The sequence below is a fragment of the Nerophis ophidion genome, linkage group LG05 (genome assembly GCF_033978795.1).
Source record: "Nerophis ophidion isolate RoL-2023_Sa linkage group LG05, RoL_Noph_v1.0, whole genome shotgun sequence".
Classification (NCBI taxonomy): Eukaryota; Metazoa; Chordata; class Actinopteri; order Syngnathiformes; family Syngnathidae; genus Nerophis; species Nerophis ophidion.
The window spans coordinates 44710082-44734884 of record NC_084615.1 but is presented as its reverse complement, the minus strand read 5'-3'; the positions used below and the strand labels follow the sequence as shown (position 1 = coordinate 44734884).

Sequence of the window (24803 nt, the reverse complement as noted above, 5' to 3'; positions counted from 1 at the left end):
TAAAATACTACACGGTCTAGCTCCATCCTATCTTGCCGATTGTATTGTACCATATGTCCCGGCAAGAAATCTGCGTTCAAAGGACTCCGGCTTGTTAGTGATTCCCAAAGCCCAAAAAAAGTCTGCGGGCTATAGAGCGTTTTCCGTTCGGGCTCCAGTACTCTGGAATGCCCTCCCGGTAACAGTTCGAGATGCCACCTCAGTAGAAGCATTTAAGTCTCACCTTAAAACTCATTTGTATACTCTAGCCTTTAAATAGACACCCTTTTTAGACCAGTTGATCTGCCGTTTCTTTTCTTTTTCTTCTATGTCCCACTCTCCCTTGTGGAGGGGGTCCGGTCCGATCCGGTGGCCATGTACTGCTTGCCTGTGTATCGGCTGGGGACATCTCTGCGCTGCTGATCCGCCTCCGCTTGGGATGGTTTCCTGCTGGCTCCGCTGTGAACGGGACTCTCGCTGCTGTGTTGGATCCGCTTTGGACTGGACTCTCGCGACTGTGTTGGATCCATTGTGGATTGAACTTTCACAGTATCATGTTAGACCCACTCGACATCCATTGCTTTCCTCCTCTCTAAGGTTCTCATAGTCATTATTGTCACCGATGTCCCACTGGGTGTGAGTTTTCCTTGCCCTTATGTGGGCCTACCGAGGATGTCGTGGTGGTTTGTGCAGCCCTTTGAGACACTAGTGATTTAGGGCTATATAAGTAAACATTGATTGATTGATTGATATATATATATATATATATATATATATATATATAATCAGACATACCAACTAGTGTTTGTATACATAAAAAAAAAAATCCTAATTACTGTTTTATACTACTGTATGTGCCTTTTACTATTGCAGGACTGTATAAATAATTCCAGTGTCAACTCATCACAAAACGTAAAACATGAGTTAACTGTTCATGCAATGTTTTTTTTAGTAACATGTTCGCATGATTTTCTGCCAAACAAGGTCATATCTTTTAATAAGACAATGCAGGTAAATATAAAAAGGACACCCACCGTTTGATGATTCTCTTATTGAAGCTCGCATTGCTGTGTACATTCTTGTTTTATTTTTATTGCTTTATAAAAAAAAAAAAAACATTGCACAATGTAATCCTCAACGCCCCTGAAAAAAATAGTTTATTGCAAAACGTTTCTATAACACACTACTGGTTTTATTTGCCTAATACATTATTTATATAATATAAAATAGTGCATATTCATCAAAAAATATATATAGTTTTGGGTTTTTGAGGAAATAGCTCTTTATTTTTCTCAAAAACGGTGTCCTTTTCTTCAGTAAACCGGTTGCATGTATAAATTAATAGTATTTCTTGTATTATTTGGTTTTATAATGTAAAAATATATATAATCAGACATACCAACCAATGTTTGTATACATTTAAAACAAAATCCTAATTACTGTTTTATACTACTGTATGTGCCTTTTACTATTGCAGGACTGTATAAATAATTCTAGTGTCAACTCATCACAAAACGTAAAACATGTGTTAACTGTTCATGCAATATTTTTTTTTAGTAAAAATGCTTACATGATTTTCTGCCAAACAAGGTCATATTTTTTAATAAGACAATGCAGGTAAATATAAAAAGGACACCCACCGTTTGATGATTCTTTTATTGAAGCTCGCATTGCTGAGTACATTCTTGTTTTATTTTTATTGGTTTATTTATTATTAGTATTTTTTACTAAATGCCAATATTTTTAATCATAAAAAAGGATGCAATAAGCGCAACATTATTGTGAATTGTATGGGTAGTTATTCTATTAGATTATGCATACTTAAAGTGTCTATTACTTGTGAAATGTATAATTTCTTTAAACTATATTTTTAATGCTAATAGTATATAGGCTAACAGTTGTAAAGAACAACACAGCTATATACAACACTACCAGCTAGTGAGCCATTATTAAGATATCACTAATGTGGTAGGTAAATAGAGGTTTTCATCCTTAATCTAAGGTCGTTGAGATCCACTTATTGGTTTAATAAATGTAATATATTCAATATTTGAAATGTTACCGAGTATACTGGAGTGTCGCGGCTCCACCATTTTTTGTCACAATACAGTAGAGTGGCAACCAATGGCGACGTAGCAAAACACGTTTGTGTCGTTCAAACCAGAAACTCCCACAAAATGCTTATTGTGTAGTTCGTCGCATTTTTTTTTATCATAACGATTATTAATCCACATTTATTTCAACTTTGAAGAAAAGCCGTGGAAAGGACTCAGCAACCCGGAAGAAGCATGCATTGGCCCACTGGAGCTGTGGCGCCATACTGAGGGTGTGACGTCACAGCCCCTCGCGCCAATGTGTGTGTGTATGTGTGTGTGCGTGTGTGTGTGGTTACGAGCAGGTAGACGACGACGAGGAAGCCAAGAAAGTTTCTGGAATATTTTAACGGAGAATATTCTGGAGTTTGTTATCATTTATTATTTACCACATAGCGAAAAAAAAAACTCCCGCTTTTCCTGGTGGATCCAGCGCCATTGGTGGAAGCGGGAAGGGGGAGGAGCGCTGATAGCGTGCATGCGCCTTCTTGGCTCCAACCACGTACACGCGCAGCGGAGTCGGTCGATGCGGGCGAGCACCAGTAGCCCTGTGGCGCCGCTCCTCAGCCTTATCTGTTGTTTGCCACTTCGAAAATCGACGAATTAGTACAAATAGAAAGAATAAAGACGGGCGGTGCAACAGTTGTGCCCGACCCACCCACGTTGGCTGCACCGGAGCTGAGACGTGAGGCGTTTGAGGAAACTACAACTTTTCCAACTTGGTGAGTGTCGGCCTGCCTGCTTCGCTCTTATGCTCTCGCTTTTTCTTAAATTTCCCTCCACTTTATTTTCATTTGTTTAAAGCTCAGCGGGTTTCGATCAAAAACAGGAGTCATGGTTGACTGGAAGCCTTTTGATAGCGATTAACACCTTTGGTCAACGGCATCATCATGTTGGTGTGACTGTGTAGCTCCATGGCGGCGTGCTCGTGCTCGCTCCTGAAACGACAACAATTTAATTTGAATCTATTTTAAATAACGTTGTTATACATTCAAACACGCTATAAATTACTAACGTGGTCTGCTTGCAGTGTTGTTATTATTTATTTGAATTAATCACGGGACCATCCGGCCATGTCAGCTATGTCCTCCACGAGTAAAGACACCGAGCTGCCATTGGTCAGTCACGCCGAAGAGCTTGCGCGGTTAGTAGGTCATCAAAGTCCTCTTTTCTCGCACTTAACTTGGACTAAAGTAATATGTAAAAGGGGCCTAATGTGACAAAAAAAAAACAATTGTATTTTAGCTGTCATTGTTACTCAATACTGTACTCTTTTGGCTTTGACGTAATATTACGATGATTACATGAAAACACGTGTCTTGATTACCGCTATTATAATTTTTTAGGTGTTAAGAATCAAACTGGGGTATGTATAATCATATTCCACATATTAGTCCACCTTATCAATGACCATTCTTGCTTTTGATTGGCAGCCAGAGATCTACTACTTGTGCAATTGAACCGTAATTTACAGCGGCTTACAAAAATATTGTATCCTACTGAGAGTTGGGTGATATTGCCCTTTTTTAATATCGCAATGTTTTTAGGCCATATCGCGATATATGATGTATAATATGATATTTTTCCTTGGCCTTGAATGAACACTTGATGCATATAATCACAGAAGTATGATGTTTCTACGTGTCTATATTAAAACATTCTTCTTAATACTGCATTCATATATGCTACTTTTAAACTTTCATGCAGAGAGGGAAATCATAACTAAGTCAATTGACCAAAAGTGTATTTATTAAAGTTATTAAGCAATGGCACAAGCATTAAAGTCATTTCCAAAACATAAATTGCAAGATTGTCAGAGACATTTTAAGTGTCAAATAAAAATGAGCTGCATAATAGGAAATCAAATAGTATTTGTCCTTCACTATGTGGTATGTTACTAAGGTTATGAAATTCTCTTCATTCTCTAGCAAGTGACTTTACAAATGATGCTACATATTAGCAGTAATGCTACTTTTTACAGCAACACTCCCCCCCACACTTGACAAATTACGGTTGTCTGTTCGACATATTCCGACTTGAAGCCGAACCACCGCCAGACGATGGACCCCCTGCTGTTTTTATTGGGAATTAATTCCTTCTTCATTTGTTACCAGATCCGCACCATCTTTCTCTCGTACGGCTACGTTAGCAGCTAGCGTTAGCCACGTCTCTACCTCTTTGCCCTGCAAGGGCGTGTATGTGACATATGACATGACAGTTTGTGACATATGTAAGAATGTGCGCCTGCTTGTCTGCGAGAAGGAGAGACAGGAAAGAGCGAGGAGAGCCTGAAGTGTACGCCCGCAGCTAAAAGTCCTGCGTGTGAACATATACTCGAATATTACGATATAATCATTTTCTATATCCACAGAGACAAACCCGAGATATATCGTATATATCGATATACACAATATATCGCGGGTTTGTCTCTGCGATATAGAAAATGACTATATCGTGATATTCGAGTAAATGTTTTCACGCAGTTGCTTTTAGCTGCTGGCATTACACTGTAGGCTCTTCTTGCTCTTTCCCGTCTCTCCTTCTCACAGACAGCAAGCACACCTTGTTTAAATACAATGTCATATGCCCTCGCAGAGCAGAGAGGTAGCAGCATGGGTAACGTTAGCTGCACGTAAGCGATGATGATACGGAACTTCGATCCCTCAGGCGCAGCCGTGCATGTGGTAATACGAGAGAAAGAAGGTGCTAATGAAGGAAGAATTAATTCGTAAGAAAAATAGCAGGGGGACCATCGTCTGGCGGTGGTTTGGTTTCAAGCGGGAATATGTCGAACAGACAACCGTAATTTGTCAGGTGTGGGCCAAAAGCGTTGCTACAAAAAGTAGCATTACTGTTAATATATAGCATCATTTGAAAAGTCACCTGCTAGAAAATGAAGAGGGATTACTCCGCATGTCACCATCTCCATTCGGTGCCACACGCCCACACCATCAAAATGCAGAGGCAAACATTTACAGATCAACACCTTATGAAAAAATTAGTCAAAAACAGAAGGTGATAGGGTCCTTCGGAACCTACCACATAGCTAAGGACATACACTATTTCATTTCCTATTATGCAGCTAATTTTTATTTGACTGTTATTGAAATATCTTGTGTGACATTATGCACAAAAGTGTACTTTATTTGTTTTAAACTATTGTAGTGGCGTTGTGTACAAAAAGTGCACTTTAATTTAGTGTTGTTTTGATATGTCATCTTAGTCACATCATGCACAAAAGTGCACTAATAGCTTGTTTTAAAAGGTCTCTGACAATCTTGCACTTTCTGTTTTGAAATGACATCAATGTATGTGCCACCGCTTAATAACTGTTTAATAAATATAGTTTTGGTGAATTGATTAAGTTGCGATTTCCCTCTCGGCATGAACGTTTAAAATTAGCATATATTAATGCAGTATGAACAAGAATGGTTTAATGTAGACACAGAATCATCATACTGCTGTGATTATATGTATCAAATGTTTATTCAAGGCTAAGGCAAAATATCGAGATATGTATTGTGACATGGCCTGATATTATCAAGATATTAATAAAAGGCCAGCCCCAATCAAAATCATTATATATATATGAGTATATTATATATCGTATAGGCCTACTTTGATGGCAAGCCAAGGCCAAGAGTAAAATTAATGCCACATTTCGTTCAGCATAACTCCATGTTGCATCCAACCTGACGCACTACATTCTCTTCCCTGTACGCACATCACCATCTTTCAGTGCAGAGTGCGATTCTATGAGCCAACCTGCATTTGGCCTCAACCACGTTACGCATAAATCATACAGCCTCCTACCATGTCAATACACAAAGTAGAACACCCTTACATGTAATGCATTACATCGTGCCAAGCAAATACCACTATATTATAGTGGCTATATTATACACGCGCTCCCAACCCCGTCCACCTCAACCGACGCACGGAGAGGGGTGTTTAGTGCTAGCTTGTGTATAATATGGCCAAGAGTCATGGATGCATTGGAATTCTGGTTAATTTTTATGTTGCGTTTATAATGTGTTACAGAGCCAATGTTTTCCAGAAATGTGTTAGTTATTCCTGTTTGGTTAGGGTTCATAGAGTGTGACGCATATTAGTAAGAGTGTTAAAATTGTTTTATATCACAACCATTAGTTTGATCTGTATGGCTGCGGAACAAGACCCCTGGTTTACACATAGTTAAAGCAAAAAAATACTCCTCTGCCATTTTGAAAATGACGGCAGGGGAAGCGTCACTCGTGACGTCACAAATTTGACCAGCGGTTAAAGTAAGCATGCGCTAATAAATTTGGAGAGCGAGTTTTACATGGCAGTAATTCAAGGCAGGCGTATATTACATGCCCGGCAGCTATTCAAGGAAATACGGTATCTTTATATTGAGAACGAAACAGGCATTGACACCACCCAAAGCCACCTAAGCTTTATTTGTCCCGTCAGTTGGATAACACATCGACACACTGGGCATATATTTCCCCGTTAGCCTATATGTTGGTGTCATTGACCGGGCTAGCATGCTAGCATAGCATCACACTAAGCATTCGTTGCACGAACATACCAGCTTTGTTAGACAAGATCATAGACTGTATTGGACAATATAGTTTACATACGAAATGTCCATTTCCATTTATTACAAGTAATAAGTAAATGCCTGACTTACCTATCAAGGAGGAAATTTGCAAGTTTGGGGTCGGATGAAAAAATCTTCTGCGCCTTCAATCGTCTCCATCTTTCAAAGGCATCCCTGATGCAAATCCTTGTTTTTTACCTGGTTTTGTCATGAATATGTTGAGAATCGTAACAACGCCTTTTAGATTTACTAAGGTTTGACATGTTTAGTAACTTTACCAGTGGCAGTAGCTTAACAAAAGTGGCGATGCGTAACTGGCAACCTGGATGTGACCCACTCACAGACTTTTTAATTGGTTAAACGGTGGCAGGCAGGACATCAAATTTTGAAATGAGCGTATACTGGCTGGCCTACTATTATCAGTTATAAAGGTATTCGAACAGAACATGATTTAATAATGCATTTTGACATATCATGGCCATTTAATGATGACTTGACATTAAATTATTACATATGGCACCTTTAATGTAAGGTGCCTACGTTCTTTATGGCTAGATAACCAGTGTTGAGAGTACTCAGATTATTTTTGTTGTAAGTAGGAACGAAACCTGTTGCTTATTCTTATAAAGTAATTAGTTAGGCGTTACTATGTCAAAGCAGATTTTGTTTGTTAAACTTAGGTTTATAGCTTTACCGTTGTGTGCGAGGATGGATGCCGCTTCTACTTGCTTACTGCGGTGAAGGCCGCTGGCTGTTCAGTTTGAAACTACTCTTCAGCCACAAGGCCGCTACACTAGGTTAGTCCGCACGGGTTATGGGGAGAGGCACTTTCAAGCAGAGTAGTAACTAAACATTTGACACCCCTCGCAGTAGAGAGTAGCTATCGTTAGCTGCTGTGCTAATTTGCTTATAGAACTGAGCACCAAAAACAGATGAGAGTTGTGATAAAGTTGCTACAAGGAGAGAGATAATGTTGGTTCTCAAGCAAATTGGTGTATTTGTAAACCAATAGCCAAATGTAGTAACTGACCAAAGCATTGCATCACTCGGGAGTCGAGAATTCAGCACCGTAGCTGCCATATTCTTCTGAAAAGTTTGTTGTGTTGCGTCGTGGATCAGAGAAGTCTACGTGAACACGCAAGGGGTGAGTTTGAGCCAAAGAGACTGCCCCGTGCGGCGCCCATCAGGCACAGAGAAGAGGAAATAATCGTAACAAAGGCAATTCAAAATATATAGATATAGATAGATATCTTTTTCTAAAATATACCAGTAATAAGTGTAATACTGCCCAGCCCAACTGTAACTAACCTAATGTGTAAAGTACTGTGGTCAACTTTGTTATTTTTAAAATTTACTTTAAATATAATGTAGATCTCAGCATTAAGAGGTTCTTAGGATATGTACACGGTATATTTTACATGTTTAACTGATTATTTATGCATGAATTAATTCTCATTCTTAACTCAGGGTTTCCACAGGGCATTAAAAAGCAGTAAAAGTCATTAAATTAAATTTGGCGATAATTAAGGACTTAAATTATATGTCCAGGGGTATTAAAACGTTAGCACAATTTTAGGACCGGGCCGATAGTAGTAAATCAATCATCCATCCATCCATCCATCCCAGAGCTTATCCCAGTGCATTCGGGCGGGAGAGGGGGATACACCCAGGACAAGTCAACACCTCATAAATCGAACAGTAAAGGAAAATAAACTTAATAACTTTGCTGTGGTCTTGATAAAAAAAATAAAATGTATGTTTTTTTGTCTTTCAGAGAGATTGTGAATGATAGGCAAAATAAAAAAATAAGTTCAGATCACCCTTTTAATAATGTTTCTACATCCTGTGAACACGGAAAATAAGTGTGTCAAGCAAATGCTAATTTCAGTGAAAGTGGCTGGCTCGCTAACTTTTCAAAACGTGGTTTAAGCTTGTTGATGTTAAATCCAGAGAGGCATTCCGCAGCGTGTGCAAAACGACCCCAAACTTTGCTCAATGGGCATCAAAGCTGTGAAATCACACATGCTAATAGCTTATCATAAGTCTGTTATTAAAGGCAGGCAGCAGTTAACAATGTAATATTTATTTTGGCATGTCAGCTACTACTAATGCGAAAAAGTTAGAAACATACAAATTATTTCTCAGATTAAAACAGTCTTTTGAGCCAATTAGGGCTGGGCGATATTGCCTTTTTTTAATGCCGCGATATTTTTAGGCCATATCGCGATATACGATATATATATTACGGTATTTTGCCTTAGCCATGAATGAACACTTGATGCATATATTCACAGCAGTATGATGATTCTGTGTCTACATTAAAACATTCTTGTTCATACTGCATTAATATATGCTACTTTTAAACTTTCATGCAAAGAAGGAATTCACAACTAAGTCAATTGACCAAAACTGTATTTATTAAAGTTATTATTAGGTGACTTTTCAAATGATGCTACATATTAGCAGTAATGCTACTTTTGGTAGCAACGCTTGTGCCCCACACATGACAAATAAAGTTGTCTATTCGACATATTCCCGCTTGAAGCCGAACCACCGCCAGACCATGGGCTCTGTGCTGTTTTTTTGGGGAATTAATTCTTCCTTCATTTGTTCCGAGATTCGCAGCTTCTTTCTCCACAACAACCCGCTAGCATCACAGCTAACGTTATCCACGCCGCTACCTCTCCGCTGGGCGAGGGCGTATACGTATGACGTGACAGTAAGTGACGATTGAATGTGCGCCTGCTTGTCTGTGAGGAGACACAGGAAAGAGCGAGGAGAGTGTAATGCCCGCAGCTGCGTGAGGACGTCTATTCGAATATTACGATATAGTCATTTTCTATATCGCACAGAGACAAACCCGCGATGTATATCGATATATCGCCCAGCCCGAGAGCCAATTGTGATTTACTAAATAGTAACAGTTAATGTAAACTTTTCAACTATTCAATATTATCGTTGTCAAAAGCTTACAATTCTGTATACAGACAGATTTAGACTATTTCTACCTATATGCAGTAGGACATGGCATTACATGCTTTAAGTGGCATTAAAAACAGCATTAAAAGCATTAAATTAGATTTGCTGAGACATGTAGAGTACCTGGAAACTAGAGGCACAATTGTTCTCTTGATTAAGGAAGGACAAGCCTTTTAAAGTTATTTATGTTCAATAGTTATAAATTATTTTATGAAAGACATATTATATATATAAAAAAAAAAGCCTAAAATTGTTTCAAATTAATTATAAATTACTCTACAGTAAAGAATTTGAGAATTTGTTTTTAAATCATGTTGTAAATGGTTGAACATTCAACTGCACCTGCCAATGTTAAGTAAAATATTTTTGGAATATCTGAATATAAAAATCTGTTTTGAAATAGTTTCAATTCGGGCAGTAAATAAATCACAACAACGTTAGTTTTAGCACTTTGTTTATTCATTTGCACAGGTACAAAATCTTTCAAATGATCACCCAAATTTTCACATGTTGTTTTATCCATTTCTTTTTGCCCTGTTTTCCTTTAAATGTTGTTGTGATTTACAGTAATTTCTCCCTTCACTGTTCAAAACGGAAAAGCACAGCAAACATAAACACAAGATGACATCAACAGTGATTGAACTTTTTACACATATAAAAGTTAACATTTTACATGGAAATAAAAATATAGATTGTGTCTACAAAAAACAACTAATATCGGTCCAATTATGTATATACATTGGTCTATGTAATCTGTACAGTATATTTGTAGCTGAGATAGGCACCAGCCCCCCGCGACCCCAAAGGGAATAAGCGGTAGAAAATGGATGGATGGATATTTTTAGGTATATGTAATATATTAGGACATGTAATATGGGATGAGTCAAGCTATTTAATTGTAAAACTTATAAGAAAACGATGTAATCCTTTACTTCCAAGCGTTGAAAAAAGTTCTGTACATAAAGCAGGCTGCAATGCAGATATGAGGCTCTCAGGGCATAAAGAGGCGCAAACAACACGAAGGTCTCGCTCAACATTACCTTTATCAAGGTCTTGTATTTTAACACAAATATAAGTTCCTCATGTCACACCAATCTTTATATGTCTGGTGTTGGTTGCTTTATATAAATTGATAAAGCTACCGGTGTATTTATATTTTAACAACATTCTTTTCTCACTTATAGCGTCGCTATCTTTAAAATACTTTTCAGAGCTTAGCGCGCAGAGGATCCTGGGATGTGCAAAGGTTACTCAACATGTACACTTATTGCTAATGGGAGAAAAGAACACATCTGTCAGCTAGATTCTAGGGACACTTAGAGCTTTTTTGAATTGGGACAGCTTTTGCGCATGAAGTTAGCACCCTACAAATTAGCACTGCAAAGAATGCGGTCGCCGAAATGAGAGCTATTTGTTAGAGTTTTTGCAGGCGGTGCTTAAAAATATAAAGGCTTTTTGTTAAGAAGTAGATTTACTGCTAACATATTTATATATTTAATAGGGCTGTCAAAAATAGCAAGTTAATTACCAGAAAGGTGGAGCATGTTGTTATACGGTCAATGATCAGGTCAAAAGTGAGTGAGGAGACTCCGACTTATGGCAAATTTCACTTCTAAATAAATCCAGACAATAATTGGATAACTATGACCAAGTTTTGTTAACATAAAGTAAATACAATATGTGTGTAATTTCAAGTAAAACATTTACAAAATGACATCCTTATAAAAATTTAAGCATGTGGCAGTGCATTAATTTCACAAACGCATCACAACATTGGCTTTTTCCTTTGACAAAATCACAGATTACTACTCACCGTAGGGCTGGGCGATATATCGATATACGCGATATATCGCGGGTTTGTCTCTGTGCGATATAGAAAATGACTATATCGTGATATTCGAGTACACATTCTCACGCAGTTGTTTTTAGCTGCGGGCATTAAACTGTATGCGTCTCTCCCTCTTTCTTGTCTCTCCTCACATAAACTTAAAACAAGCGCACCTTCTTACATACGTCACGCGTGCAACATCACACGCCCTCCCCGAGCAGAGAGGTAGCAGCATGGGTAACGTTAGCTGTGATGATAGCGAAGCCGTGCGAGTGGTAATACGAGAGAAAGAAGGTGCGAATCTGGTAACAAATAAAGGAAAAATTAATTCCCAAGAAAAACAGCAGGGTGTCCATCGTCTGGCGGTGGTTCGATTTCAAGCGGGAAGATGTCGAATAGACAACTTTAATTTATCAAGTGTGGGACACAAGCGTTGCTACCAAAAGTAGCATTACTGTTAATATGTAGCATCAATAGAAAAGTCACCCGCTAATAACTGTTAAATAAATACAATTTTGTTCAATTGACTTAGTTGTGATTTCCTTCTCTGCATGGAGGTTTAAAATGAGTATATATTATTGCAGTATGAAGAAGAATGTTTTAATGTAGACACAGAATCATCATACTGCTGTGATTTTATGTATCAAGTGTTAATTAAAGGCTACGGCAAAATATCGAAATGTATATCGTGTATCGTAATATGGCCTAAAAATATAGAGATATTAAAAAAAGGCTGTATCGCCAAACCCTAACTCACTGCAGATTTCATGAGAGACAACGAACATAATAAAACATCACTCTCTGTACAATGTCAGCTGTATCTGGGATTCCGACTGTTAGGATGTTGTTACAGTCTGATTAGATGAAGAATGACTTGTCATAATCCTCACAAAGGAAACAGGGGAGTGAAATCAGGCATCTTTTTGTGTTTGTCTTGCCATTTCCAGGTCTTAATTTGATGCCAAAGTTGACCAGCTTGTTGGTTTATGTCCTCATCCCTCTACTATCAAGGTCAGAGGCATAATTCATGATCTGGAATAAACTTTCATAAGTTCTGAGGAAGCACCTCACCGGGTGCTGATGTCAATATAGCATCACAAGCTAGTTAGCTCTCTGTGATAACGGCGCTGCTAAAAAAATAGTTAGTCTGCGTTAATGCTCATAATAACAATATCACTAATACTATGTTAATATGCAAGACAAGAAATGTAAATTAAGTATTGTTGGCAGTTTTTTAGAGGGCTTTACGGTTGGAATAGAGGCCCTCCCATTGACTTCATTGCAAGCTGACTTATATTTTATGTTTATTTATGAGTTGGAATGCATTAAAACTAGGGCTGGGCGATACATCGATATATCACGGGTTTGTCTCTATGCGATATAGAAAATGACCATATCGTGATATTCGAGTATACGTTCTCACGCAGTTGCTTTTAGCGGTGGGCATTACTTTACAGGCTTTTCTCACTCTGTTGTATCACCTTCTCACAGACAGCAAACGCACTTTCTTACATACGTCACACACTGTCACGTCATACGTCACATACTTAAACGCCCTTGCGGAGCAGAGAGGTAGCAGCAGGGGTAACGTTAGCTGTGATGCTAGCAGAGCCGTGCGAGTGGTTATACGAGAGAAAGAAGGTGCGTATCTGGTAACAAATGAAGGAAGAATTCATTCCCAAGAAAAACAGCAGGGGCTTCATCGTCTGGCAGTGGTTTGGCTTCAAGTGGGAATATGTCAAACAGACAACTGTAATTTGTCAAGTGTGGGGAAAAAGTGCTGCTAAAAGTAGCATTACTGCTAATATATGGCATCATTTGAAAAGTCACCTGCCAGAGAATGAAGAGCGCTTACTCCGCATGCCAACATCTCCATTCGGTGCCACAGTCCCAGAAAATCATGCACAAAAGTGCACTTTATTTGTTTTAAACCAGGGGTCTCAAACTCAATTTACCTTGGGTCCACTGGATGCAGAGTCTGGGTTAGGCTGGGCCGCAAGAAAAGATTTCTTAAAAAATATATTTTTGAATGTCTATTTTTATTTTCAACACAAAATAAAATCAAAATATGAATGAACAAAATGAGAATTGTGCACTGCAACTTTCTCTGTGCAAATAGGACACGTCGAGGTCCCGCTGTTCTCAACAAAGAAATATTGCATCTCCCACTTTTGCTTGCCGGAGAGTTTACAGTTACGGTAGCACAATTGGCCCCGAACAAGCTAACGTCACGACTAACGTGTTACACGTCCGATTCGCCCATCAACTCTGTCGGAGTATCAGCGCTGGGGTCCAGTGCACCACAGTTTTGTATTGTCGCTCGGTCCTTCGGCGGAGTGCTTCGGAAGCTCCCCGTGGAGGGAGGGAGCGAGAAAGAGAACGAGAGAGAGAGAGCGAGATTGAGAGAGCGCAGAGCGGGCAGGCGGACGAGCGAGGGAGAGAGGAAGGGAGGAAGAGCGCGTGCGGGTCTAGTGGAAAAGCGGCAAAACATTTCTCTGCTTGCATCACGCAAGTAACGTCAATGTTCGGCCCTTGAGAGCCATATACCACACCGTGATTGGTAGATTCCTTCAGCTCAGCACACAACGCTGTCAAGCACCATTCATATAAAATTCACGGGCCGCACTAACATTAAACTTTCGTATTAAGGTGGGGGCCGCAAAATGTCATGCGTGCCGCAATTGGCCCGCGTGTCTGAGACCACTGTTTTAAACTATTGTAGTGGCGTTGTGTACAAAAAGTGCACTTTAATTTAGTGTTGTTTGGATATGTCATCTTAGTGACAACATGCAAAAAAGTGCACCAATAGCTTGTTTTAAAATGTCTCTGACAATCTTGCACTTTTTATTTTGGAAATGACATGAATTTGTGTGCCACTGCTAAATAACTGTTTAATAAATACACTTTTGGTCAATTGACTTAGTTGTGATTTCCTTCTCTGCATTTAAGTTTAAAATGAGCATATATTAATGCAGTATGTACAATAATTGTTTAATATAGACACATATAATCATCATACTGCTGTGATTATGTTAATCAAGTGTTGATTCAAGGCTAAGGCAAAATATCGAGATATATATCGTGTATCGCGATATGGCCTAAAATATCAAGATATTAAGAAAAGACTATATCGCCCAGCCCTAATTAAAACAATACATTTGTCTTCTTGTCTCTCATAATGATTTTGAACGATAGGCCAAATTAAAAAAAAAAAAAGTGTGATTAATTTAATTTTGAAAAAAATCATTCGCCAGCACTATTATATATAGTGTATGTGAATGGGTAAAAGTGATTTATAATGTAAAGTGTTTTTTGTATCATTCCAGGTATAGTAAAACGCTATATAAATACAGAACCTTTATTTTCCAGAATGAAGTCCAGGTATAGTAAAACGCTATATAAATACAGAACCTTTATTTTCCAGAATGAAGTGATCCGGCTCATTGGAGGGTGATGCCTGCTACAGGCCGTGAACACGGCAGCTCTATGGAGGACCAGCACCTGGACAAGGGGAGCTTGGCTAATGTCCCGCCATCGGGTCATTCTACGCCACCATTCCCCGCCTTCGTGACACCGAACTTCATCAATGAAGCATCGGTGGAGAGCAAGGTCGTGTCCATGGCTAGCAGCGAAGGCGTCATGGCACTTCATTCCCCCGCAGAGGCCAGCCCAGCCAAGCCCGGAGTGACATCACCCACTACCTTGGATGGCACCGCAGAGACTAGCCCGGCAATCTCGGCTTCAGGCACTGTAGCGTACACCGTCAACAGTTTGGTCAGCATAACAGAATCAACACCATTGTCGACTAAGCTGCCAGCTTCCAATTTTGGTTCTGCACTCCAGACGGATGACCATCCATTCGTCATGACCTACAGAGGCGTCACTGTGACTCTGGAGAACGACCGCGTGTGGAAGCAGTTTTACAGCTGCGGAACCGAGATGATCCTCACTAAACAAGGCCGTCGCATGTTCCCTTACTGTCGCTACCGCTTGGCCGGTCTAGATCCCAACCAGCGATACTGCCTGGTGCTCTCCATCGTTCCAGCAGACAATTACAAGCACCGCTGGAACTCCTCAAACTGGGAAGTCAATGGATTGTCAGAGCAGCAAGACGAAGGTCCAACGCGGGCTTTTTGCCATCACTACACGCCGTGTCCTGGCTCCGACTTGATGGGTGGGCTGGTGTCTTTTTACAAAGTCAAACTGACCAACAACCCCAAAGACTTGGATGGTCACATCATCCTCAGCTCCATGCGACGCTACATTCCTCGACTGCACATTATTCCGCTTCTCAATGAGGCCACGTCGCCGCTGAAACAGCCTCTGGTCATGGGTCCGGAGAGCATGACTTTCACCTTTCGGCAGACAGAATTTATGGCCGTCACAACTTATCAGAACTTTCTGATCACCCAGCTGAAAATTAACCACAATCCTTTCGCCAAAGGCTTCAGGGAGGAGCGAATGAATCCTCAAATAAGTGGAACAGAGACCCTGCTGCTCAACACTGAACCACAGCCACTGGTCTTTGAACTTAAGGACCGAATGGATATCAAAGTAGAACCACTAGAGAAAAGGTATGCCCCAGGATTTTGTTGGTATCTTTCCACAAGTGTTGTATTGATTTGCATTGTGTTTTGTCTTAACCCGTGGTTAGTATGCATACCATCTAATCATCATTGCGTTCACTTCGAGCGGAGATCCATCCATCCATTTCCTACCGCTTGTCCCTTTTGGGACCGGGAGCCGAAATGTTCCCTTCAATTGTAGTCTTATTTTGTTCATTACAGAGTACACTAAAAATGTGATTATATGTTTTGTCAGAGTTGCAGAAGCGTTTTGCTGTTTTTTAAGTGCACTCGTGGGCCACAAGTTGAGTTGAATAGCGCTAATGATAAAAAAGAGAGGACTTAAAATTGAACCTTGAGGAACACAACTAGTATAACTAAAGAAGTTGATCAAATGGTAACAGCCTGCATCTGAAGCTATGGCAACGATTTAGTGACATAAATCCCATTAGGAAAAAAAATGTGTAACTACCAATAAGGAAAGAACTTAAAGCTGCCTTAAATGCCTCAATTATGTAAATCACAAGTTTGGACCCCAGTGTTCTCTGGTTGTGAGCAAGGTTAAAATGTCAATGCAAGAGTCTGCCAATGTGTTTACAGTGGTCCAAGTTCCTCTATAGAACAGGAGCGCTCTAGTGTTTTTAGGAATTTGCCGCTGCAAAAATGTTTTATTAGGGCAGCACGGTGGCAGCACGGTGGTAGAGGGGTTAGTGCGTCTACCTCACAATACAAAGGTCCTGAGTAGTCCTGAGTTCAATCCCGGGCTCGGGATCTTTCTGTGTGGAGTTTGCATGTCCTCCTCGTGACTGCATGTTGTTCCCTCCGGGTACTCCAACTTCCTCCCACCTCCAAAGATATGCACCTGGGGATAGGTTGATTGGCAACACTAAATTGGCCTAGTGTGTGAATGTGAGTGTAAATGTTGTCTGTCTATCTGTGTTGGCCCTGCGATGAATTGGCGACTTGTCCAGGGTGTACCCCGCCTTCCGCCCGATTGTAGCTGAGATAGGCTCCAGCGCCCCCCGCGACCCTGAAGGGAATAAGGGGTAGAAAATGGATGGATGGATGGCACATTTTATTATTACCTCCATGACGAAGCAGAGAACATTTTTTTGGTGCCAATCTGGATCAGGGTGCAGAGCTATGTCTTGTTTGAGTTGCACGATTTAAATGATATAAATTTGGCCGATGAAAGAGGTTTTAATACAATCCCCATATCGTGATAATACATATGGTGACACATTCTAGCTGTGTCCCTCAAACTTGATGACAAGCTGCAAAGAACATGTGTCTTCACTGTAACGTCTCCGTGAGCGAGTATGGCTAATGTACCTTCACAGCGCAAAGCTACTTCTATGGTAATACTCATCGCCTCTATGGCAGGAATTAAAGGCCTGCTGAAACCCACTACTACCGACCACGCAGTCTGATAGTTTATATATCAATGATGAAATCGTAACATTGCAACACATGCCAATACGGCCGGTTTAGTTTACTAAATTGCAATTTTAAATTTCCCGCGAAGTATCCCGTTGAAAACGTCGCGGAATTATGACGCGTATGATGACGCGTGCGCGTGACATCACCGGTTGTAGCGGACATGTTCTTCCAGCCCGATCCAAGCTATAAGTAGTCTGCTTCAATCGCATAATTACACAGATTTTCGGACATCTGTGTTGCTGAATCTTTTGCAATTTGTTCAATTAATAATGGAGACTACAAATAAGAAAGATGTTGCTGGAAAGCGATGTATTGCGGTCGGCTGTAGGAAAACCAACACAGCAGGTGTTTCTTTGTTTACATTCCCTAAAGATGACGGTGAAGCTTTAATATGGAACAGAGCGGTCAAGCGAACATAGTTCTCTACCACATGTCAACCGGCAGGTTTCGGTGAGAAAATTGTGGTAATAAGTCTGCTCTTACCGTAGACATGAGCGGGGTTTGGTGCCAGCGGGTGTATGGACGGTGTAGCCAGCAGTTGTGGATGCATGGCATTGTGGGTAGGTGTTGTGTTGCGTTTGTGGTGTGTTGCAGGGCATATGTTCTCCAGAAGTGTGTTTGTCATCGTTTAATGTGGGTTCACAGAGTGTGGCGCGTATTGGTAGGAGTGTTGAAGTTGTTTTTATATCACAACCATTAGTGTGATCTGTATGGCTGTGGAACAAGACCCCTGGTTTACACACAGTAAAAGCAAAAAAAAACTCAGCCGCCGTTTTAAAATGACGGCAGGGGACGGGTCACTCGTGACGTCACAAATTTGACCCAGTGGTAAAAGTAAGCATGTGCTTATTAATTTGGGGAGCGAGTTTTACCCGGCCGTAATTCAAGGCAGGCGCATATTATATATCCGGCGGCTATTCAAGAAAATACGGTATATAACCTCACTAAAACACTAGTTACACAATAAGCAGATAAGGGATTTTCGAGAATTATCCTAGTGAATCTGTCTAATAACATCTGAATCGCTCCCACTGCCCTCTTTTTTTTCTTTTCTTTTTTTCTTCTAGTCCTTCATTCACTATCCTCATCCACAAATCTTTCATCCTCGCTCAAATTAAAGGGGAAATTGTCGCTTTCTCGGTCGGAATCGCTCTAGCTGCTGGTGGCCATGATTGTAAACAATGTGAGGATGTGAGGAGCTCTACAACCAGTGACGTCACGCGCACATTGTCTGCTACTTGCGGTACAGGCAAGGCTTTTTTATTAACGACCAAAAGTTGCAAATTTTATTGTCGATGTTCTCTACTAAATCCCTTCACCAAAAATATGGCAATATCGCGAAATTATCAAGTATGACACATAGAATGGACCTGCTATCCCCATTTAAATAAGAAAATCTCATTTCAGTAGGACTTTAAACTCTGTTTCTTACAAGTAGGGCTAAATCCATCCATCCATTTTCTACCGCTTAATCCCTTTTGGGGTCGCGGGGGGCACTGGCGCCTATCTCAGCTACAATCGGGCGGAAGGCGGGGTACACCTTGGACAAGTCGCCACCTCATCGCAGGGCCAACACAGATAGACCGACAACATTCACACTCACATTCACACACTAGGGCCAATTTAGTGTTGCCAATCAACCTATCCCCAGGTGCATGTTTTTGGAGGTGGGAGGAAGCCGGAGTACCCGGAGGGAACCCACGCATTCACGGGGAGAACATGCAAACTCCACACAGAAAGATCCCGAGCCTGGATTTGAACCCAGGACTGCAGGACCTTCGTATTGTGAGGCAGACGCACTAACCCCTCTGCCACCGTGAAGCCAGGGCTAAATCGATTATTTTAAATTCGAAAAAAGCTTCAAATTTTTATATTCGGTTTGTGTCGATTATTTTGCCTCGAATACTTGTATAATGAGTACAACTAATAAAAGTGCATCAAGTCCGGACCCCATGGAATGCCCAAAACTTTAAAAACGGGGACATAGATATACGTGTGCTCTGGTATCATCACAATAAAAACTTGATGTGGTTGCTTGCTGTTGCTGTGGTCATGGTTGTGAGTGCCATTATTGTACGTCTCGCAAATAGTCTTTTTGTTTTTACTCCAGCAATTTGCTCCTCCTTTTTACGCCAGTCTGTTGAGTTTTTGTTACTCTTATTGAGTTAACAAAATATAACACAGCTTGTCAAAAGGCACAAAAACAAAGAAAAGGCACGCATGTGTTGATGCCTGAATCATGTGCAGTGGAGGGATCCATCTTGCGCCATGCTTTTTTGCCTGACATGGTACGCACGTAAAAGCATATTTGGCTAGGCCTGAGCCGATATTCGATAAGTAAATTAACCGATGACGAATTAAATTTAAAGTTGATAAGTTTTCCAGCTCCGATAAATTTCCATGTGCATGCTTCAAGAGCATTCACGGTTTTCGTCACTTTTAGCCGTATGCACAATTGTACCATAGCAGAATGCAAAGAACGGGGTAAATTATATGGACGTGGGAATCTTTAGGCACCCCATGATTTGATTCAGATTATGATTCAGGAGCAATGATTTATGTAAAAATCAATTATTGATGCTTCTTTAATTTATGTATATTGATGCAGCGTTACATTTGTTTTACTTTCACAAAATAAGCATTTATCATTTGCAACTTTTAAGGATAAACTGTTAAATTAATTACCATTACATTTATTAAACTAATGGAAAAATGTGCAAACTGGAACATAAGTACCCTAAAATAAAGGATCTGGTCGGATCTCTTAGTGAGGTGGCTTGCTGCAGTCAGACAAATTGTATTTTATTTTATTATATTTACAAAAAATAAGTCAATTATCGATTATTGACGTTTACTAATCGATTTTATAATCTTCCGTGACCTAATAGCGATGCATCTAAAAATCTATTTTCCCCACCTTTAGTGAATGATCTTGTCCTCACTAAGTGTCTTTGACTTTTTGTGTAGCGATGCGGAGCCGCTGGATCGTTAAGATCACACCGTGCAACTAGTTGGCATGTAGCAGCTAACATGGACAAAATGATCACAAAACCAAATGCTACTGTTCCAGTGAGGGAATAATTTAGTTGAAACCTTTGGAACAACATGAACCTATCAACACCAATAAGCCAGTTTGCCGAATGTGTCCGACTACAACAAATCTCAAGATATTTTAGTGCTTTTGGTGTAATTTTCATTTAGACAAGTCATATCAGACAAAGTATGTTTAATTGTTATTTGTTTGTTTTATTTTACTTGGAAATATAAATGGTTTCATTCCAATTTCAATGTAAAAGTTCACGAGAAAAACAAGTTTATTGCATTTTAAAGGATATACATGCATTTTTATTATTATTATGTATTATCATTACATTAATGGCTGCGATGAGGTGGTGACTTGTCCAAGGTGTACCCCGCCTACCGCCCGAAGGCATCTGAGATAGGCTTCAGCACCCCCGTGACCCCAAAAGGGACAAGCGGCTGAAAATGGATGGATGGATCATTACATCATGGGTTATTTTGGTCCCATAAAAATCATGACAAAAATATAGTTTATCAGCAATACTTTGTAGGTCAGTAAATCATCAGGCAACATTTGTGATCAGCCCAGGCCTACATTTGGCTTGATCTAGAAGTTTGTAGATCGAAAAGCACGGCAACTCAGCTTAGTAGAATGGAGCGCTCGCCCGTATTCAGTGAGCAAAATAGACAAATATTTGTGACTGGTGAGAAAAGAAACACGTTAAAGCACTGAGAAGTGGTGACCGAGTAATGACTGCGTAAACAGGATTTGACATGAGGGACTCGCCCTCTCCAAAATGGCTGTGCCCCATGTGTACTGTACTGCACAGGAAGTGACGTCCTCGGCCTGGGCAATTATATGATTGTGATCGATGATCATGATTATTTTCAGTTCGATCATGGTGATCAGCTGTTAGTATATTTCCTCGATCAAACATGGCGGAAATGTCTGTTAGAAGATACTGCAATAGTAAACAATAGGGAAGCAACGGTGCTCAGTATATTCCTGGACGGAACAATCCATCTTTATTAATGGCATCCGTGCGTGTGCGTGTTTTTGTAAAGGTTTGTTTCCGTTTGTGCGACCTTTGCAAAAGTCAGGCTTGTCAGGACGTAATACATGTTCAAGCCTTACACAGCTGGAACTGCAATCCAGAAGAAGAAACTAAGGAAATATCACTAACACTAGCATCAAAGTTAAAACACATCATTTAAAAGTAGCAGCAACTTTAGCGACAGACTTGAGTTTTTCTGACTGCTTGAGTTCATGTTGTGGTGAGCAGTAATCCTGCCCTAAATGCGGTCTTTCAAAAAGACACAGAATGTCTTTGTGACTGAACTACAGTATTAGTCCTGACTGGGAGAATAAACACACCCGCCAATTTAATCAGAAAAAGGCATTTTTATATCCAACTGTGTTTGAATCAACCTTTTTTGCTTGTGTTTGCTCTGAATGAACTTCTCTGATATAACATATGCTAAAAAAAACACTTCCTGGTCAAATCATTTTTGAGTTTGTGGATAAAAACATTTTCTTCCTGAAATAATCCTCAAAGGTGATTTGTGCTGGTGCACAATATTTGACAGTACCTAACATTCAAACTGCTCTTTAATGTATTTTCATTAAATTTACGATACAGAATTTGAGATTTAAAAAAATGTCCAAATCTGGGTCACCGTTTGCAAGACCAATGGTGAGAAGCACTGATGTATACAAGTAATAAAACAATACAAATAATAATTTACCAAATGAGTTATCGAATTCCCCCGCCCCCCAAAATGTCTGTTACAATATACTGCAGTAGTAAACAGTAGTGATGCAATGGTACACTACTGTATGTGATCCAACTTTAATAAAACATTTTTAAAAATCGTGATATTAATCAAGATCGAACAATATAAAAAAATTATTATTTATTCATTTTTTTTGCCATTTCGCCCAGCCCTATGACAACCCCAAATTGGCTCTGCCTTCAAGCGTCGAGCGGCCCACAAAAGGAATGACTGAATGAAACGCTTCTACAAAGTAACATGTATCAATATATTACAGTATCAAAAACAGCATGAGCACATTCAACAATATTCGAGATTATTTTGGTCATGATAACAGTGATAGACCATTTTCATATCGTTACATTCCTATTGAAAATATTGTATGTAATGAAAGGGACTGAGGTAGTAATAGGTTAAATATTTAATTGATATTTTTCCACCAACCATCTTGTATTTTAGTCAGATCATAATTGTGGTCGAAATTTTAATCATTCAATGAGTTAGAACATTTTAAGTATTGGTATCACCAATACTGCCCCTGGAACTTGGTATTCATTGGATTAATACCCAGAATTAATGTGAAATAGCCAAACAGAAGAAACATAAGTGCTTCTTACATTTGAACAGTAGTGTACATGTAAATGTGTTATTGCAGAAAGTAACCAGCTTTTTAAAGAAAATGAGCCAGTAGAATAGAGTTGAAAAAATAATATGAGCAGAAGCAGTATGCAAATGTTAGATTTAAATCGTCTGTGCGCTTTATTAAAAGCAATGCACAAGCTATGAAGGCAAACTCCATGGTCAAAGACTTTCAGCAGAATAATGTGTAAGAATTCTTCAAAGAAGTTAAGGTTTTTCAATCCCTATAAGACAAAACATTTAAGTGTAGTCATGATTGCTAAAACCCATGGAGGATCAGAAGCAAGTTTTCCTTCATTTTTTTTATGGGTGGCCAAGTTCTTAAAGTGGTTAACAAAGTGAAATATTTGGGTCACATCATCAGCAGTGATTTTTGTGATGACAACGACTGTTGTTAATTGTATGAACAAGCCAGTATGCTGGCATGCACATTCCATAAGTGTACAGATGTTAATAGCCCTTTTTATAGCCTACTCCATTCCTCTGTACAGCCTAACTGTGCAGCTACAGCAAAGCCAAATATAAAAAGCTTCAGGTGGCATAAGATGGACATGAGCCACTCATATGTTTGTAAACTGTAATGTTCCTACCTTCCATACAATTATTATGAGTAATGACTCAAAAATATGACCATGGCCTTGGTTAATTTTGCCCAAAAGTGTATTCCTCCTGTTTCTGGAAAAATGTATTTTAATCCTTCCACACATCCATCCATTTTCTACCGCTTTTCCCTCTCAGGGTGCTGGAGCCTTTTCCAGCTGCTCGGGCGGAAGGCAGTGTACACCCTAGACAAGTCGCCACTTATTGCAGGGCCAACACAGATAGACAGTCAACCTTCACATTCACGCACTAGGCTCAATTTTAGTGTAGCCAATCAACCTATCCCCAGGTGCATGTTTTTGGAGGTGGGAGGAAGCCGGAGTACCCGAAGGGATCCCACGCAGTCACAGGGCGAACATGCAAACTCCACACAGAAAGACCCCGAGCCCGGGGATCGAATTTTAATTTTAATTATATGTATATAAGAGAATGAGAAATTATGCGATTTGTTACCACATGCGTTCGCGGTCAAATTAGGAGCCTTTGAAACTAACATGTTTTGAAATTATACTATTATCATTTATATGCCAAGTTGGCCCTGCAATGAGATGGTGACTTGTCTCCAGGGTGTGCCCTGCCTTTCCGCCCTTGTGCAGCTACGATAGGCTTCAGCCCCCGCAACGCCGAGATGGACAAGCAGTAGAAAATGGATGGATGGATTATGTGTTGTACGTTTTTGTTTCTTGTAATGTCAGCATGTCATGACATATGTTGAAAAAAATGTGTGTTATAATTTCTAAAAAAAACTGAAAGAGTGGTGTAAAAGTCCCACTGTACTTTTGTTATCAGGACAGCTTATTCTTCCATGTCCCATAGCAGGTTGTGGCCAGCCGGGTGACAAAACTAGACTGGTTGGCGTGGCTCACTGGTTATTATTTATTAGCCTGCGGGAGAAGCAATTGCAACAAATGGTTGACTTTTTTTTAAATTTATAATCCCATTTGTTGGTTTAAAATTTCTCAAACCTACCTCACCTAGCATAAACGTGTATCTTGTTTTAGATATATTTATTGATTCATTTTTATTGTCTCCCAGCCCTTTGAGCACCGAATCGGCGTACCCTGACCAAGAGTCCAATCTGGATATGAAGCCCATTACCTTCCCTGCCACCCCAAATGACAAGCATGTCGTTAGGTGTATGAAGGGCCTCCAAGTCTTGGGGCACCTTGTGCTTGCACCTAAACATCCATTCGTTGAAGTCACAGTAAAACAGGTTGAGCAAAGGTATGCTCTGATGTTGCTTTTATTTTCGCCAAAAGTGTAGTTCTGATTTGCATTGGTTTTTTTTTTCTCATGACAGCTGT

At 39.8% G+C, this 24803-nt stretch overlaps 1 protein-coding gene across 3 annotated transcripts in view; it reads left to right on the top strand.

Moving 5' to 3' along the window:
- Window positions 1–2473: 2473 nt before the first annotated feature.
- The window catches only part of magl (MAX dimerization protein MGA-like), a 52913-nt gene continuing 30583 nt past the window's right edge, over window positions 2474–24803 (top strand). Inside the window, exons 1-3 of one of the 3 annotated variants that reach the window (XM_061901052.1) lie at window positions 2474–2794; window positions 14886–16035; window positions 24535–24723. In XM_061901052.1, coding sequence (XP_061757036.1) covers window positions 14915–16035; window positions 24535–24723 — 1310 coding nt within the window. In that variant the 5' untranslated portion in view covers window positions 2474–2794; window positions 14886–14914. The remainder of the gene's footprint in view (window positions 2795–14885; window positions 16036–24534; window positions 24724–24803) is intronic. The other 2 variants (XM_061901050.1, XM_061901051.1) reach the window with 2 other exon arrangements.